Source organism: Oryctolagus cuniculus, chromosome 12 (assembly GCF_964237555.1).
Source record: "Oryctolagus cuniculus chromosome 12, mOryCun1.1, whole genome shotgun sequence".
In the NCBI taxonomy this organism is placed as follows: domain Eukaryota; kingdom Metazoa; phylum Chordata; class Mammalia; order Lagomorpha; family Leporidae; genus Oryctolagus; species Oryctolagus cuniculus.
In genome coordinates, this window is record NC_091443.1 from 44,560,994 (window position 1) to 44,579,091 (window position 18,098).

Below are 18,098 nucleotides of genomic sequence, written 5' to 3' on the forward strand. Positions count from 1 at the left end.
CAGTGTTGGAGAAAAACCTCTCTCTGCCTCCGTACTCCTCACATGTAAAATGGGCCTGAGAGGACCAACCTCATGGCTTTGTGGTGAAAGGCACAGGCAGCCGAGAGTGTAACCTGAATGTACCAGGCCTAATCAGCACAGGGCACAACACACGGTCTGGGCAGGTCCCAGGTCTCCCCTGTTAGTGGAGCCCCCAAGCAGAGGCCATGGTTATCAGCGTCTTGTTAAGGCTCTCTAGCTCTTTGGACATGATCGATATGTTGGTGTCTGTCTTCTGGCCACTTGGCCATCTTGCCACTGAATTCTTTACAACCAGGAGGAAAGTATATTTCCCCCCTTTATGTCCACCTATGGTTGGGATGAGGGCAGAGGCTGTAGTGGTCATGTGGCTGTTGTCATGCCCTCCCCTCCTTGCTGGCAAAGGCTCTTCCAATAGAAAGCTTTGTGCTCCAGGGCACGGTTGGTTTTTCATCCCACATCCTTCCCTGCCGGGATGCCCAGAGACTCCCCGGAGGGCTGTTTTTCCTCTATTTCTCCCTCAGGAATGGTGATTTTGTTCCCCAGGTGGCTTCTTTTCGTTCCCACCCTAGTGGGTTACCTATGTCTAAATGCAAGTTGTGGACAGGGATTGCTCATGCTGCTCAAGACACAGGAACTGGGGGCGGTCCTGTTGCATAGCGGGTAAAGCTGCTGTCTGCAGCGCCACAACCCCGTATCTCAAGCAATTCCCATCCAGCTCCCTGCTGTGGCCTGGGAAAGCAGCGAAGATGGCCCAAGTGCTTGGGCCCCTGCACCCATGGGGGAGACCCGGGAGAAGCTCCTGGCTTTGGATCGGCTCAGCTCTGGCCATTGTGGTCATTCAGGGAGTGGACCAGCAGATGTAAGACCTCTCCCTTTGTCTGTCTATGGCTCTGCTTCTCAAATAAATAAAACTTGAAAAGACAGAAATTCAAGTGGTGCTCAGTACAAACAAGGAGTCCTTGGCTGTGACTTGTACACAGAAGCGCTCTTGCTGGGTGGTGCTTTACCCTACAGTCAGCCCATGGAAATCCCCTCTCTGTGCAGCTGCAGCCCAGGGCACCATGAGGGTCTTCCAGAATTTCACAGGAGGGGCCTGCCCTGTGCTACAGTGGGTTTAGCCACTGCCTGAGACATCGGCTTCCCACATGGGCTCCAGTTTGAGTCCCAGCTGCTTTGCTTCTGATCCAGCTCCCTGCACCTGGGAAGGCAGCAGATACTGACCCAAGTACTTGGGCTCCTAGCACACACATGAGGGACCCGGATGGAATCCTAGGCTCCTGACTTAAGCCTGGGCCAGCCCCGGCCATTTGCGAAGTAAACCAGTGGATGGAAGATGTCTGTCTCTTTCTCAATCTCTCTCTAAATTTGCCTTTCAGATAAATAAAATAAATCTTGAGGGAAAAATTTCATGGGAAGGCACGAGTTTCAAAATTTAAAAAGAAAACCACAATAAGCATCTTCTAATTCCATTTCCACAAACTTTTTGGCATACCTTCAACTGTCCAATGCATGGGCAGTCTCCAGCACATGGAAGATATTGTAACCACTCCTTTATTTCCTTAAAAATTTGCATGAACTTTTTGAAGAGCCCTCCTGAATCTAAATATGCAAATCCAGAATATGTATATGTGAATTTATCCATACATTATATACACACACATTGCAGACACATAGCCATTCTTGGAGGGAACTGCCCTGCCTGCCGGCTGCTGATTCTACTGGGTATTTTCACGGCTTGTTCGTGTGTGCTCAGCTTTCATTGCTTTAGCAACTCTTCTATGAGTCACCCGTTCTGTAAGTAGGAATTAAGTGCAAGATCTTGGTCACAGATGGGGGGTGTGAGTATAGTGCTGATAGAGCTTACACAGACGTATGCCTTGTAGCTAGGAGGAGGCATTTGGACGTTTTCTGTCCTCTTCGGTACCTGATTGACATCTTCACTGAAACTTGAACAAGGTGAGCCTCTGCGTGTCTGCCGGCCACCCGCTGCTTCTGCAGGCCCAGGGACAGGCAGGTGCAGCCTGCTGCTCACTCAGCCCCGGGCACAGTCTTGGTGCTTGTCCCTGGGTGGGACTGGGACGATGCTAGCAGGACCTCGTACACGAGACCTATTTATTGTCGGAATGCGTTTCTGGGTTCTGTCCTCACGTGCACTCTACAGAGGAGCCAGTTTCTCATGCACGTGGTGTGGGAACCCTGCAGCGGCGGCTGGCGAGTGAGGGAGGCTTTTCTGCGCGAAGACTTCTGCTTTCATGCGCACACTGAGCTTGCGGGAGCTCCCGCCCCCGAGGGCCGAGTGAGAAGCTCTGTCTACCCACTTCATGGCCGTGGTGGTCAGTGATGGAACGCAGCCTGGTGTCAGAACTCGCCCTGTGCATGTGTCTGTGAGGTGGTTTTAACTTGGTCACTTTGAATCCCCTCCTTCCTAACCCTCTAGTTTTAGAAGCGCTTGTTGTGGGGAACTGCTAAGATGACAGCTTCCCAACTGGTGGTTTGTTACCCCCGATGCTCTCTCTTCACTAATTTCTAGCGCTCCTTGTCTTTTCTTACAAAATGAAACCATTTTCATCTTAATTTTTAAAGAGGTCTTTTAAAAATTATTTCAAAAGGATTTATTTGAGAGGCAGAGCTACAGAGGGAGAGACAGAGAGGTCTTCTATCTACTGCATCACTCCCAAATGGTTGCAAATCTCAGAGTTGTGCCGATCTGAAGCCAGGAGTCTGGAGCTTCCTCTGGGTCTCCCACGTGGGAAACTCCTTGGGCCATCTTCCACTGCCTTTCCAGGCCATTAGCAGGGAGCTAGATCAGAAGATGAGCAGCCGGGACACAAACCAGCGCCCATATGGGATGCTGGTGCTGCGGGCAGAGGCTTAGCCTACTACACCACAATGCTGGCCCCTCATCTTAATTTTTTAAAGATATACAGTCCTTATAGGCAAAGACGGGGGATGTGTCCCTGAGGTCAAATCATAAGATGCCAATTACAGCATGTGCAGCATAAACACTGGCTGACTTGGCTGCCAGGGCAGCCAAGGTGACAACAGGCATACGTTCCCCACATGTGGATCACATGGGGATGACCACATTGGATGCACACCTGCAGAATGAGAACATCATTTGACTCATTTTCTCTCTTCTGGATACTATAGCTCGTCAATGAATGTGCACGGGGAAACCCAGGTTAGCAGGTAAACAGAATGGGCGTATTCAAAAGCAGTGCTGCTTAACAAAGTTTTAATCAGTGAATTTGCTTTAGAGAGACAGAGAGCTCCCATCTACTGATTCACTCCCCAGATGCCTGCAGCAGCCAGGGTGCGGAGCTGGGAGCTCAGTGCAGGTCTCCCATGTGGGTGGCAGGATTCCAACCACTTGCGCCATCCCCTGCTGCCTCCCAGGGTCTGCGTTAGCAGGAAGTTACCTTAGGAGCTGGATGAGGTTTTCAAACCCAGGCACCCTGGTGCGGGGCACGGGCGTCCCAAGCGGAGGCCATGCTACTAGGCCAAACTCCCACGCTGGGAAAAGCTGCTTTGGTTTTCCTTCACCCTGGTTATCTGTCTTCTGGATGTATCTGGGGCAAGTCTAGCAATGTGTGGGCTTCTGTGTTGACAAGAAAAGTGGAGCGTGAGCGGGAGCAGGGCAGGGAACGAAAACACTGGGTGAGAAGGGCAACTGCCTGCAGAGGACAAAGGACAGAGGTCCCTTTGATGTGGGAGCTCGTTTCTGCTTTTTTGAAAAGAGCATCGGGATTTTACCAGCTTCAGAGTCAACATGCTCTCCTTCAGCCTCGCCGTTGGCTTGCTTTCCCTCCAAGCCCAAGCAGCTTATTAGGACCTGAGCAGCAAGCCGTCAGGAGCTGTGGGATTGCCTCTGGGCTGGATCCACTCTGATGTCTGCATCAGGTCGTTGGCCACCAAGCGCTTCTCTGAATTCGGGCAACATGAATGCCACGGCTCAAAGGCTGAATCTGTGTCTTTGTGGAGCCTCTTGGTGTCACATCAGGATTCAGAACCTGGGCCAAGGCAGATGCATGGGTGTAGACCCTGGTTGACCTGGCCAGGAGGGCGGCCAAGAAGAAGGTGACAGCTGGCACACGTTCCCCCTCGCAGACCACACGGGGGCGATCACAGCAGAAGCTGCACCAGGAGGGAGGCAGCGCAAATCACAGCTGACACCTGGGGCACGAGAGCTTCTGTTGACTTATTTCCTGCCTTCCTGTGACTCGGGCCTGGGGTTGACCTGGAACATTCTGCGGTAGTCAGAGAGCTGGTGTTTGAACCGCAGCCCAGGTGGAGGCCAGCGAGGGAGACTGGCTGTGTGTACCTGCAGGGTTGCCCCTTTGGCTCCAACTTGTAGCAGCTGGGGAGAGGTGCAGAATGGATGCAGCATCTGGCTCTGCCATTTTTGGAATCTGCCCTTGAGGGCTGGTGTCATGGCCACAGCTACCTTATTAAACCACACGGTGACCCCCAGAGTCTGTGGCTGTAGTCTCGGGCTCATCTGGATGTAACCACATCCAGTCCAGAGGTTGTGGTGCAAGGGCCTGGCACCTGCTTCTTTTCTGTGAGAAGCATTCCGTGGGGACCTGCAGCACCCTGGGACTGTAATGGCAGCTGCTGGGGACAGTAAGCAGCCCCCGAGGGGATCTCAGAGCCCAGCCTCTTGGAGTGTACAGCCCAGCCCATGGTGACAGCTAACATGGAGTGAGTTTCAGATCCTGTGCCTGCCTCTTTCACATACTGTGGCTTTTAATCTGCATGGCAACCTTAGGAAGTCACACAGTTATTTCCCCCTTTTTGAGAGAAGAGGCGACTGGTGCTTACAGAGATTAAGTTCAAGACCACACAGCTAAAAAGGGTTGAGGCTGGGACTGAATGCAAGCATGGCTCCAGACACTTTACTACACACTGGTATTTTTCAGAATTGACACAGGAAACAACCTTTGTAGGGAGGTTTCTAATGTTTCACTAATGACAAGATATGGTAGAACTAGATGTAGATTCTATGTATTCTCTGTCTATCCAGTGGGACTTTCTCACCTTAACTCTTATCCGGGTGTCTGAGCCTCAGCAATGATGAGAACAGACTGCAAGTCAAATGACTCTAATTTGGTACTTTGGAGTCAAGGAGGCCAACGAAGGGGAATTTCAAGAAGGGGGTAGGCAGTGATGGCAAACACCATGGAGAGGGAGAGAAAGCGGGGACCTTAGAATATCCCTCAGTCTTGCTGTCAGGTTTAGTGAGCAAAAAATATTGTCTCCATATGTACCAGAGGGGATGTAATTTTATGTATGGTCCTAAATTCAAAATATGTGGAAGTACACACTGACAAGTCTCCAGGTCTGCCTCTCACTCCTGTACCTCAGCACCTAGTTTCCTTTATAGGAAGCAAACAATATTACCAATTTATTGTGTGTCCTTCCTGAGATATTCCAAACACATATAATAAGTAAGTGCAGCGACTCCTCCCTCCCTCCCTCCCTCCTTCCCTTTCCTTTCTGAAACACCATAGAGTAAGGTATCACACTCTATGCAGTGTTCTGCACCCCCTCTTCTTATATTTACCAAGATCTGAGATGAAGAAGGTGCCAACACCTAGGAAAGATGCTGGAAATGGTCTTTCAAGGACAGCGCTACTCACTTCCTTGGGGTTTGGCAAGGTATCAGGAGCAAGTAGATAGGGTGAGGGCCATTCGTGTTCTAAGGGCCACCTGTGCCAGGTCTAACTGAACCCAATGGAATTGGGTTCCTGCTGAGAGATCTCCTTACCCCCTACAGCCCTACATCATGATGTAGAAACTTCATTTCTGAAAGTGGTATGCTTCCTTATACAGCAGCTAGAAGCAGCCATGATATTGGCTTCAATCTCTTGGGAAATAAGGCAAGTTATAGATCTGGCTTTGTAACTATGGATCCCCAGAGTATCTTGCACACTGGAGGCCTGTAGTGAACTCTGAATGAAATGCGTGAAGGCACAGGGCCCCACTGGATTTTGGAAGTACAGTCAACGAGAGTTTGCAACCAGACTCTGCCTCCTTGTGTCATCTGTTCTCCCTTCACACGTTTGCTTTAGGTGCTAATCAGCCTCTGCCACTTGGTCCTGGTTCTGGTGCAGAAACGTACCTAGACAGTCCATCAGGCTGAAATAACTTGGTGGCAGTCTCTTGGTCACCTATCTATCCACTAAGTACTCGTATCACATGGAAAAGGTTCTAGACTGAGATCTGATCAGTTCAAATTCCATCACCTACTAACTGAAGTGGCCTTAGATTGTGACTGAATTCTGGACTGACACTTCCTCCCCTGTAAAGCAGGGGTAGTATTACCTATTAACGTTAGATGAACTAACGTGTAGAGCACCTACTGACAATAACAGAAATCCAAATCTTAGATCCCTCTTCTTTACTGCCTCCTGTCAGCTGATGAGTACAACTGGTCATTACTAGTTCTTGGTACAGATTAACTTGTACATTGGAATGTAGGTTTATATTGGTTTTCTGTGAGTTTGGTGGGGATTTTGAAATGTTAGTAACAGAAGGGTACTTGAGGGTTGTGTAACCCAACTTTTTTTTTTTTGAAGTAGACTATACATGGTGAGAAATTCATTTGTGTATGAGCTGCATAATTAAAAAAATTACTAAGAATCAAAACATATCTTAACATCACAATATAAAAAAATTCCAAAACAATTTAATTATATCTTGAGAAACAGTCATAGGCCTAGTGTAAATAACTTATCAAATGCAACAAAAACCAAAGAGAATTCTGGTATCTCAGAGACAGGGGGGTTTTTGATGCCTGGCTCTTATTCTGTGAGTGTGTCTCAACTCTGTCCACATCTGTGCGTGATGGGTGCCAGCGTCAGTATTGGCAGTGCTGGAAAGAGAAGGTGTTTTCTCAGAACCAGCCAGACTGTTATCTTGTCCAGATTCAGCAGTTACCTCCTGAATTCCACTCCTCCCTCCCCATCAAATGGAAATGCTCCCCAACTCTCTTAAGCCAAAAAGGAATTTAGTGGCTCAGTTCATTGAAGAAGAGACTTCAGGTTATGTCTTCACCCTGTTCATGTCAGTTTCTCTTTATTATGGCTTTTATTGTCTTGTAGTGTCTGGGTAAGTTTTGATTTGATTCTAGACATTATCATCTTCATCTTATTGCGTGCGAGCTATTTTTGTATTGCATTATTCTTGAGCTTTCTGGGGCATGGATGGTGAAGTTACTTGGAGACAGTTTGGTCATTTTGGGTCTTGCTTTTTAGGTTTGAGAGGTGGGATCAGAATGGTGCTTAGTCCAGGGCTGATTTCTTCCCACCACCAAGGGGGTCTGTATTGATCCTATGCCTGATACCTGGTGCATCAGGAGGCTCTCCACGCTGACTTGTGAGAGAGACTTCCCGGCTGCACGAGCGCACAGAGGATTGTTGACTTCCAGTGCTCAGAGGTGGTTCTTTCTCTGGCCTTGGGGTTTCCTCACACACATACACCAATTGGTACTCAGCTGAATACTCAGGGGGACTTTGTGCAAATCTCTAGAACTCCCTTCTCATGTAGCTCTCTTCTCTTGGGCACCTTGTTCTGTGAAATGCAGCTGCCTCAACCTCCCTGGATGTCCAATCCGCTCTGGCTGGCCCTGCCTGTGCTGCAGCCTAGACAGCGTTTCTCTCAGGGAAACAAGCTGGGTAAATGAGGGGGCTCACCTTGACTCCTCTCTCTGAGAGGTACTGTCCTGTGTGTCCCCTGCCCAAGGCCTCAGACCATTATTTCTTCTATTTTGTTTGCATTTCCTGGGCTTTCTTAGAATGTTTAAATTATCCATTAGGCTTTGCCTCTCTTCCAAGGCTTTGTGTGGCTCTGTGGCTGTCAAACTCAGGTTATGAGTGATGATAGGCCGAGGAGTTCAGTTGTCAGTAGGATGTCTCTGGGCTCTGTGTGGGCTCCCTTTTCAGGCTTCTTGGGAGGTGATATTAACACCTCATATTAACACTCATATTGAAGGACCTCCAGGGTTTTTTTTTTAAGCCGATTTATTTTTATTTAGTAGAAAGGCAAAGTCACACACACACACACACACAGAGTGAGCAAAATTCTTGGATCTGCTGATTCACTCCACAAATACCTGCAACAGCTGCAGCTAGGCCAGGCCAAAGCCAGGAGCCTGGAACTCAATTTGAATCTCCTACATGGGGGGCAGGGACTCAACCACTTGAGCTATTACCTGCTGCTTCCTAGAATCACATTAGCAGGAAGGTAGATCGGAAGTAGAGTAGCTGAACTTGAACCAGGCCCTCCAATATGGGATATGGGCATCTCAAGCAGCACCTTAACCCATTGATTCAAAAAGCCCACCCCAAGCCATCCAGTTTAAGTCCAGCAGAAGAGGGAGTAGCCCTCTGGTGCCTCTCAAGCAGCGACCTCTGCAGGACCCTAACTTCCGATCTCATTGGCTGGGTTTTGTTACCTGTCTATCCCTTAACCAATTACTGCTGTTGTCAGTAATGATATTGGCTCCACCAGAGACATATGGGACAGAGGTGACAAAAATCAGGGAAAATACTGGTAAGCAAATCAACTTATATTCTCACGACCAGTTTACTGTAATCTTGGGAGTCCTAGGGTTTGTGCAGTTGTCTCTGGATTTTTAGATTACTGCACCATTTTGGCACATACAGTTTTTTGTGTTATAACAAAATACCTGATACTGGGTAACTCTAAAAAGAGGTCTTGGCTGATGATTCTGGTGGCTGGAGGCCCAAACAAGATGGTGCTGGCTTTCTGTCAGAGGTCCGCTGACTGTGTCATAACATACCAGAGTATAGCAGAGAGGGAACTGGCAGAAGGAGCAGGTGTATGAATAAGGAAGCCAGAGATGGAGAAGTTCCCGGTTTGACTGTAACAACCTGCTCGGCAAGAGTGAAAGTGCACTGCTGTAAGCAAAGCTCCCTTAAAGCTCTAAACACATCCCAGCATGCTCTCCTTCTTAAAGGTTCCTCTGACTCAACCTCACCACATTGGGGTCCAAGCTTCCGGTACCTGACCCTTGAGGGAACAGATCCCATAGCACCTTGGTTATGGAGCTGCACGGCTGGGCTAATACTTGATTTAGAACCATCATGGGGTTCCCATTGCAAATATTTAAAACCCAGTACTCACAAGTCATCACCCAGGAATCTCTTCTGATATGTTTTTGAAATTCTTCTATTCTGTTGAGCCCAGAACAGTTCCACAAGTGAAGTCAATCAGTCCCTAAATCTCTCTGCTTAATCTATGTCTGCTTTGATGTGGTCACTTGAACAAATCTTGTTTGCAGTTTGCTTTATTCACATGCTCTCAGTACAGTCTCATCGGCCCCTGCAATTAGGAGGCTTACAATTTTAAAACTGGGGGAAATTTTCACATGTCCACAGTTATAATGATCTATGTGCATTTAAGTGAATTTAAATCTTATACCCTGTTCCAGCTTGTCTTGAATTACAAAGATTGTCAATTTTAAGGGCATGAGTTGAAAGCTCGTAATTCTGAACATTGTACATGTATTCTGAACATGCCAGGATGTGGATTTGACTTGTCGTTTGTAGCACAAAATTATCTGGTCATCAATGGAATGGAAGGTTCGCGTTTAGGGCAAACTGAATTTCCTTGTCTTTTAAAATTTTACCTCTTCCTTTCAGTGTAGAGCTGTATCTGTGATAACTGAGTTGACCTGCCTTGTGTTTATATCAAACAAGTACAGATTTTCTTGCAGGGCTGAGGCTGCTAGTTCAAAGCGGCAGCTCTGTGGGTCAGGCTTTTGGCTCCTTGGCCGTCCTGAGCTGGCTGGTTCGGGTGTGCTGCACTTCCTGAAGGGGAATGCTAGACTCCCCTGCTCATACGACCTTCTGTACAAAGCACAGGGAGACCGACTGACCCGGCTGATGGGGAGCAAGGCTCTCAGCCTCCTGTTCCCCAGCCTGGGAATTTTTGGGTGTGCGAAGAGGCAGGTTTGGAGCGGGCGGATGTGCATTCCCTCTGTCTCCACGAGGTGCTGGCTGTGACACTGAGCTTGTTTCTGTGAGCTTGTTTCCATCTATAAAGTCTGGTTTCTGTCTCTAAAACTGGTGGTGTGAGGAGGTAAGTGCCACTTTTTGTAAAGCGTCCTGTTTCCTTCCTAGTCCAGCCCTGTTCTGAGCTTTCTCGGGGCAGGAATCAATTCCGTTGAGAAAAATCACACTGACAATGTGGATACGGCTGCCTTCGGAACGGGCCAGGCCGTGGGCTGCTGCTGCACCCTCTGTGATGTGGGATCCTGCGCAAGGCCAGGCTGGGTAACGGCCACCAGGACGGACAGCGCTAAGCTGTGGGCAGTCTGAGAAGGGCCAAGGTTTCCCCACAGAGAGATTTTTTAAGAAGCCCAAGAATGTTTATAGGTCCCCTTGAAAGGTTATTTCAGAACTGTGGCAATAGGCTTGTTTATATCTATAAGATGGGGTGTTTATGTGAACTTAAGACAGCATTGAAAACAATACTGTACATTTATTGTTAAGACTGTTTTCACAACTTAGTTTTTTAAAAATTTATTTATTTGAAAGAGTTAGAGGTAGAGAGAGAGAGAGAAAGAGAGAGAGGACAGAGTCAGTCTTTCATCTGCTGGTTCACTCCCCAGATGGCCACAATAGCCAGAGCCGATCTGAAGCCAGGAGCTTCTGGGTCTCCCACGTGGGTGCAGGGGCCCAAGGACTTGGGCCATCTTTCGCTGCTTTTCCAGGCCACAGCAGAGCTGGATCGGAAGTGGAGCAGCTGAAACTCCATATGGGATGCCAGCACTACAGGTGGTGGCTTTATCCACTACACCCCTACAACTTAGTTTTAAATGCAAAAATAACATGAAAAGAGACCCTCTCCTTTGTGCAAAATGTGAAATGTTTGTGGTCTAATTTCCACCACAGTGGAAACAAAGGAACATTGTCTTCTCTTCTGTAGCTTAATCCCTCAATCAGCTTTGTTGTCTGTATCCAACAATCTCGCCTGATGCCCTCAGCATAAGCTGCAGACCACGTGGCCTCTGCTTTGGAGGGAAGATGAGGGAGAGGAGAGGTGGCTATGACCCCACCCCTCCCATGCACGCATGAGTGCTCCTCCTCTCCCTCTTTGGTTCAGCCGAAGTGGATCCCGGAGAAGCACTTTGTTATATGGTACTGGCCAAACTTCCCTGTGCAGGGGGTCACATTCAGCGAGTCTGGTCCAAACTCACACCTGCACTGCGGACCAGGTGGCAAGGGAATTAAGGAGCAGCCTCCTCACGCCCACTTCAGGGTAACTTGAAATGACATCTAGCTCCCTGGGGGTCGGCTGGGCCTTTCCTGTGACAGCATGGCTGCCCTCCCCTGCTGACACCTGCTTTTGTACAGGCACTGATCCCAAACGCGCTCCCTCATCAGCTTCCTGCATGCTGATCCCTGTGACAGCTGAGCTCCAGGTGTGGCACTGACGGATTTTAAAGTGTTGAGTGTATTGAACATTGATTGAGACAGGTCAATGTAAGGTTCATTTTAGTAGGTGCTCTCAATGCACTTACAGTGTGCTCTGGTTTGGGGTGAGGCATTCTAGAGAGTATCCTGGATTATTCTAGAAGGGCCAGTGTAATCACAAGGGTCCATTATATCTGGGAGGAGGGGGAGAAATTAGTGTCAGAGGGACACGACGTGAGACTTGAGTGGCCATTGCTAGCTGACAACGTGGAAGGAGGCCTGGATCAAGCAATGTAGCAGCCTCTTAAGCTGGAAAAGGCGCATCTCTGGGTCTCCCGCAAACCTCCAAAAAGGAATGCAGCCTGGCCCACTCCCTGATTTTAGCTCAATGAGACCTATTTTATTCTACTTTATTTTTTTAAGATTTATTTGAAAGGCAAAGTTAGAGAGACAGAGAAATCTTCCTTCTACTGGTTTACTCTCCAAATGGCTGCAATGGCCAAGCTGGGCCAATCTGAAGTCAGGATCTAGGAGCTGCTTCTGGGTCTCCCACATGGGTGCAGGGGCCCATTCACTTGGGCCATCTTCAGCTGCTTTCCTAGGCCATAGCAGAGAGCTGGATTGGAAGAGGAGCAGCCGGGACTTGAACCAGCACCCTTATGGGGTGCTGGCACTGCAGGCGGTGGCTTTACCTGTTATGCCACAGTGCTGACCCAAGACCTACCTATTTTAGATTTCGTACCTCTAGAATTGTCAGACAACAAATTTATGGTGTTTTATGCTTGTGGTAATTTGGTACAGCACCAATGAGAAACTAATACAGATATCGGAGGTTCTGTCTTTAGAAGTCTGACTTGGGTTTGTTAAATCTTTTGTGCTTTTACTTAAGTCCAGTCTTTCTCCTAGTTTCTTAAACATATGGAATAATGGTAAGTACATCAATGTCCTCATTAACTTTATAGCATCCCTGACACAGTTGGTTATATTTAAGTAATTTTATGCTTGTGATGGGTTGTTTTCCTGCTGTTTTATATTTTTGGTAAATCTTGGTTAAATTTCCAAATTTCATTGTGCTGCCTGTTGAGTACTTTTGTATTCCTAAGCTTTGGGGCTTTGGTCTGACACTCTTATGGTTTGAACAGGATATTTGAACTGCAAAGTCTTATGTTCATGGATTAAGAGGGGCGAGTTCCTCTAACTATGGCATCTGTGAGGTGGGCCCTCCTTGAGGTCTTTAGGCCACTGGGGTTTGCCCTTGGAAGGCAGTTCTCATGGGAGGGTTGATTATTTACGCTGAGTTAGGCTAGCTTCTGTATATGCCTCCTGGCTCACCAGGTAGTTCTCTGTCTGCCACCGCCAGCCTCCATCAGGTGCCAGGCTCATAGCGCTGCCGACCCAGGGCGATGAACCTTGCAACCACGCACTGAGTTAAACCTCCCCTCCTAGAAGCTCCTCACAGGGATTTTACAGTAATGGAAAGCTGACTACCTTAGACCTTTTTAAGTCACTTGGAAGCAGTTTGATTCTTGTGGGTGATAAGAACTCTTAAGTTTCATTAGGCAGCACTGGAACAGTGCTTAGTCCAAGACTATTTTTGCCTCATTACTAAGACAAAATATTTGAGTTTTTTGGTCAATTCCTTATGAATTCCAGAATTGAGTGGAGGTTTGCTGTGTTCAATGAGACAAAGCTGTTAAACACGCCTTTAAATTCTGTGCTTGCCTTGAACACACTTCCACAGTGCTTTTCTTTTTGAACCCCTAGGGCAGGTGTTTTATCACTTTGGTACAAAAATTATTCCAGGTTATAATTATTGGTATGATCAAATTTTAGTACTTTGATGTCTTACTTGTCTACATTACTTCTTTCCCCAGGAAACTTGCAATCAAATTCAACACACAGTTTTACTTAGAAGACACTGATCCATAATGTTCTAAATACTACCTCTCCCATTTTACTTATGTAAAGGAGGGATTTTAGCTGATAAAAGGTATATAAACATGACAGAGGGAGAACAGCCGTTGGAAAACACATAGGAAACGAACAAGCTATGAGAAAGCAGTTTTACAATTAAAAAATGCTTCTATGTAGAGGAGTCATGACCTAATCAAGCAATATGTATTATAACTTTAAGCTTTCCTCAACTTCAATCATAACCTTTTAGTTGCTATAGTAATTATTTTAATATTATATTCTTTTCTTACCCCTAAAGTACTTCAGAAAGTTTTCAGAAAAATGGAATTAAGATATTTTATTCCAAAAATTAATGAAATCCTTACATATTTTCATAAAGTGCACTTCCTATAAATTTTCTGAAGACCCCTCATACTTTCTCTATCCTGTAATGTTTGACAAATGAGAATGAACAATGGCAGAATTTTATTTCTGAAATGCTTTATTCTTTTAATCAGTACACATTATATTATAGAATTTTCTTAAAAATTAACAAATAGCTCTGAGTTTCACTGCTAGGACATTGTTATAGAGAAGAAAACATTTGGCTCTTTTGATTTTTCTTTTTACAGTTATCCAAGTAGATTAAAGTTTTTTGTTATTTTTGTCCAAGTTGTGACAGCTAAAAGAAAGCAAAAAACATACATGTAACTTTAAGAAAACACGCTATAAGAAGTTCATATAATCAAATCTATTTGTATAATATGTTAAAAGTCACACTTTGATTATGGTAAAATTTAGGCTTCTTGTTTTACTCACCACATTCTAGAAAAATATTTTAATTTAATGTTTACAAATAAATGTCTAACATCTGTAGATATTTAAAAGCTGAATTGCAATAACCAGTGTCATAACAAAGAAATGTAAACATTAGGCAGGAATTTACTTCATAAAGGACATAACCATGTAAAGAGGAATGTCATGAGTGATTTCACTGCTAATAATGCTCTTCATATGAGAATTTCTCTTTAAACAAAATGCAAAAGTCAACTACGTGAAGGCAGTGGAAAGCAACTGAAAACAGGAAGAGTGGGTAGGAAAATCGACTCAGGGGAGGAAGAAATAGCACCGGGCAGAGCCCTGGTTCTGTGGCTCTCAGCCTTAGGCAGGCTATTGTTGGTGCTGCACCAGGCAACTAGAGCAGTGACAGAAAACTGGCAGTGTCTCTTGCCCGAAGTATTTAAGACTGCTAAAGCTACTGGCAGCACAGATTCACATCAGCATTACCACAAACATGTGGGTAATGTATTATGCTATGATGTTATGACAGTCATGAAGTCCTTAGGTAATAGGGATTTTCAGCTTCATTATAATCTTAAGGGGCCACCATCACATATATATATATTAGAGTCCAAAAGAGGAGAGAGAAAATTGGAAATAAAAATATTTAGAAATAGTAAATCTGGTACACGTATAAACTTACAGACTGAGTAAGCTCAGTGTTTCCCAAGCAAGATGACTATACAAAATGTTATAACTATATCATAAGCTTGAAAGCAGAGAAATGGTACATTAAGATAGTTGTGTTAATTTGAATGACTATTAACTTATTTCAAACAATGGAAGCCAGAATATAGTAAATAACAATCTTTAAAGTACTGAATATCTATCCAGAATAATATAAAGTCAAAATAATGTTAATAGAAAATGAAATCACCATTAGCCAGGCATATGATGGTTTTCAAAATGTTGCTGAAAAATGCATATTTTGAAAAGCTATGCATGGTTTCAAAAATCTTTGGTGCTAAAACATACTTTATTTCCATTTCCCACAACCTTTTGAAATACCTAATCTATGTAAATGCAAAGAATCAGTGTTACGAAATACTTGACTGAGGCAGATAACACTTTTCATTGTGAAGTTACATGTACATGTGAAATCTATGGCAATTATAACACACATAGCTGGAAGAATGGGTCGAGATGGTTGCAAGGTTCCTACACTTAACCCAAGTGGCATAATATTAGCTCTAGTTTACCAACAGCTAAATATGTATTTATTTTGATCTACTGAATTAATGCAGAGATATTGCTAAAAAATTTTGTGATGGAATTCTAAAATATTCTCAAATAATCCAAAGGAATTTATGAAAGGAGGAACAGAAGAATCCTTAACAGGGAACTGAAAGGAAAATGGAAGACTTAACATTTAATGTAATTACTGATAAAACTGAGTTTAACAGAGCATCCTCATTAAAAGGCTGAGACTGTAAGAATGGTTAATAAAAAATCCAACTATATGCTGCCTACAAGATAAATATTTTAGCACATATGCTGAAAGTAAACAAATCTAAGGTATAGAGTGAAACTGACATTTTGAGATTTGATGATTGTTTACAGCCCTTATCTCTACTTTTCTTCTATTTGTTGAACTCTACTTACTGTAGGGTTAATCTTATGGGTATAAACTGAAAGTAGATCATTGTAAAAACGGAGAGGGAGTAAGAGAGGAAGCAGGAGAGTAGGGTGGGAAGTATCACTATGGTCCTCAATCTGCATATGTGAAGTACATGAAATTTGAAAAAAAAAACCTTGAGGGTGTACCACAGTGCCTGACAGATAGTAGGTACCCAATAAATACTTGCTGAATGAGAATAAAAATAAACAGAAAAAGTTACAATATGCAAACAGCAGAAGAGGCTAGAGTGCTAAATTCATATCAAGTAGACTTCGCCAAAAATAGTTACCAAAATACTGCATACGAAGAAAGTGTCCCTTCAGCAGGAAGACACAATAATCACTAATGTGTACAAGGGTACATCAAAAAATTTGTAGAAGTCAAAATGTTTATTTGGTACAAAAGATTTTTAAATCTAAACACAGTTCTTTCCATGTACTGTTTGAAGATCCCTAATATACGCCTAATAACAGTTTCAAAATTCAAAAAAGAAATTGACAGGACTCCAGGGAGAAAGTGATAACTGCACAAGTACAATTGGCAATTTTAATGCCTTTTTTAGCAGATGATAGGCACACCTCCTCTCCACCCCCATCAACAAAGACATGCAAGATCTTAATGATGCTATCAGTTGGTTTCCTTGACCACACTGATTTTCATAGAACCTGACACTCAACTTCTGTAAAAGCACATTAAAGAATAATTATTTGAAAGGTAGAGCGACACAGGGGGAGACAGATCTATCAGCTGGTTCACTCTGTTCTGTGACAGCCAGGGCTGGGCCAAGCTGCAGCCAAGAACCCAAATACCCATCTGCTACCTCCCAGATGCATTAGCAGGAAGCTGGATCATAAGCAGAGTAGCTGGTGAGCCACAATGTCTGCCCCAAGCACATTGTTTTTTAAGTGAATATGAAACATTTAGCAAGACAGACCATTTGTTGGGCCATAAAGAGAATTCAATATGCTTTAAAGCAGTAAAGTTAGAGTATGTTCTATGACCACAAGGGAACTAAATTAGATAGCAATTCTTGAGACTAGTTTAGAAAGTCCCTGAATACTTGCAAACAACAGGTTGATAAATAGTACTTAGGCTAAAGAACGAATCACAAGGTAAAATACAAAATATTTCACATTGAATGAAAAAAATTCAGCATGTCAAAAATTGTGGAATGTAGCTAAAGTAGTATTTGGTTAGAATTTTAATTTTATGGCTTTAAATGCTTGGTTTAGAAAAGAACAAAGAAACAAGCAAGGAAAGTAACAGACATGTGATTCATAAGATGGACAAAACAGATTATTCTTATTAACCCAGCAAGAAAAAAAGATTCCACTCAGGTTAGTTTTGCCTGTTCTAAACTATCATATGAAGGAAAATATCCAGACAGTGATTAAACAGGGACTACCTAGGAAAAGAGCACTTTTTTTTAAAGATTCATTTTATTTATTTGAAAACAAGAGAGAGACAGATCTACCATTTACTGGTTCACTCCCCAAATAGCCACAATGGTCGGGCTGAGCAGGTACTCAGGTGAGGAACGCCAGCATTGCAGGTGGCTGCTGCTTACCCTGCTGCACCAATGCTGTCCTCAGTACGAGTACTCACTTAATGTTCTAAGTCTTACTTCTCAAGGAAGGGAGGGCTAGATACTGATCTCCCCCTGCCCCCCCTTTTTTATTTGAAAGGCAGTGTGTGTGTCAGAGTGAGTGAGCTCTTCTATCTGTTGGTTCACTCTGCAAATGGCCACAACAGCAGGACTGAGCCAGGCTGAACCCAGGAGCCAGGAATTCCACCTGGGTCTCCCACATGGGTAGCAGGTACCCAAGTAATGGGGCCATCTTCTGCTGCCTTCTCAGGTGCAGGGAGCTGGACTGGAAGTTGATGCTGGTACCACAAGCGGCAGCTTAACCTGCAGCACCACAAAATTGGCCCCACAAATCTTTAGGTAATGACATTGCCACTGAAGTATTAAAGGGGAAAAATGTACTGATAGTACCAACTTACTTTGAAATTAATAAAATAAGTTGAAGTGATAAATATACTGATTGACAGGCAGGTAGATTACAGAGCATGAACAGTAAACCAATGGGGGAGAACACAGATGTTTACTGCAATTTCTTTTGAACTCTTATTGAAATTTTCATAATATAATGTGCATGTTAAAATTATAAGAACTGCGCAATGTTAAGGAATTTGTATGAAAATCAATGATGGGAACATTGATGCTGCAAATGAATACACAGTGTGGTTATGACTTTTAGGACCGCCAAAGCAAAGGTGAGTGG

At 44.6% G+C, this 18,098-nt stretch overlaps 1 protein-coding gene across 2 annotated transcripts in view; it reads right to left on the reverse strand.

The window, feature by feature from the left end:
• Positions 1-13,839: 13,839 nt before the first annotated feature.
• The window catches only part of SCFD1 (sec1 family domain containing 1), a 109,261-nt gene continuing 105,002 nt past the window's right edge, over positions 13,840-18,098 (reverse strand). For both annotated transcript variants that reach the window (XM_051822744.2, XM_051822745.2), the window contains one exon: positions 13,840-14,037. In XM_051822744.2, the coding sequence (XP_051678704.1) occupies positions 14,014-14,037 (24 nt within the window). In that variant the 3' untranslated portion in view covers positions 13,840-14,013. The remainder of the gene's footprint in view (positions 14,038-18,098) is intronic.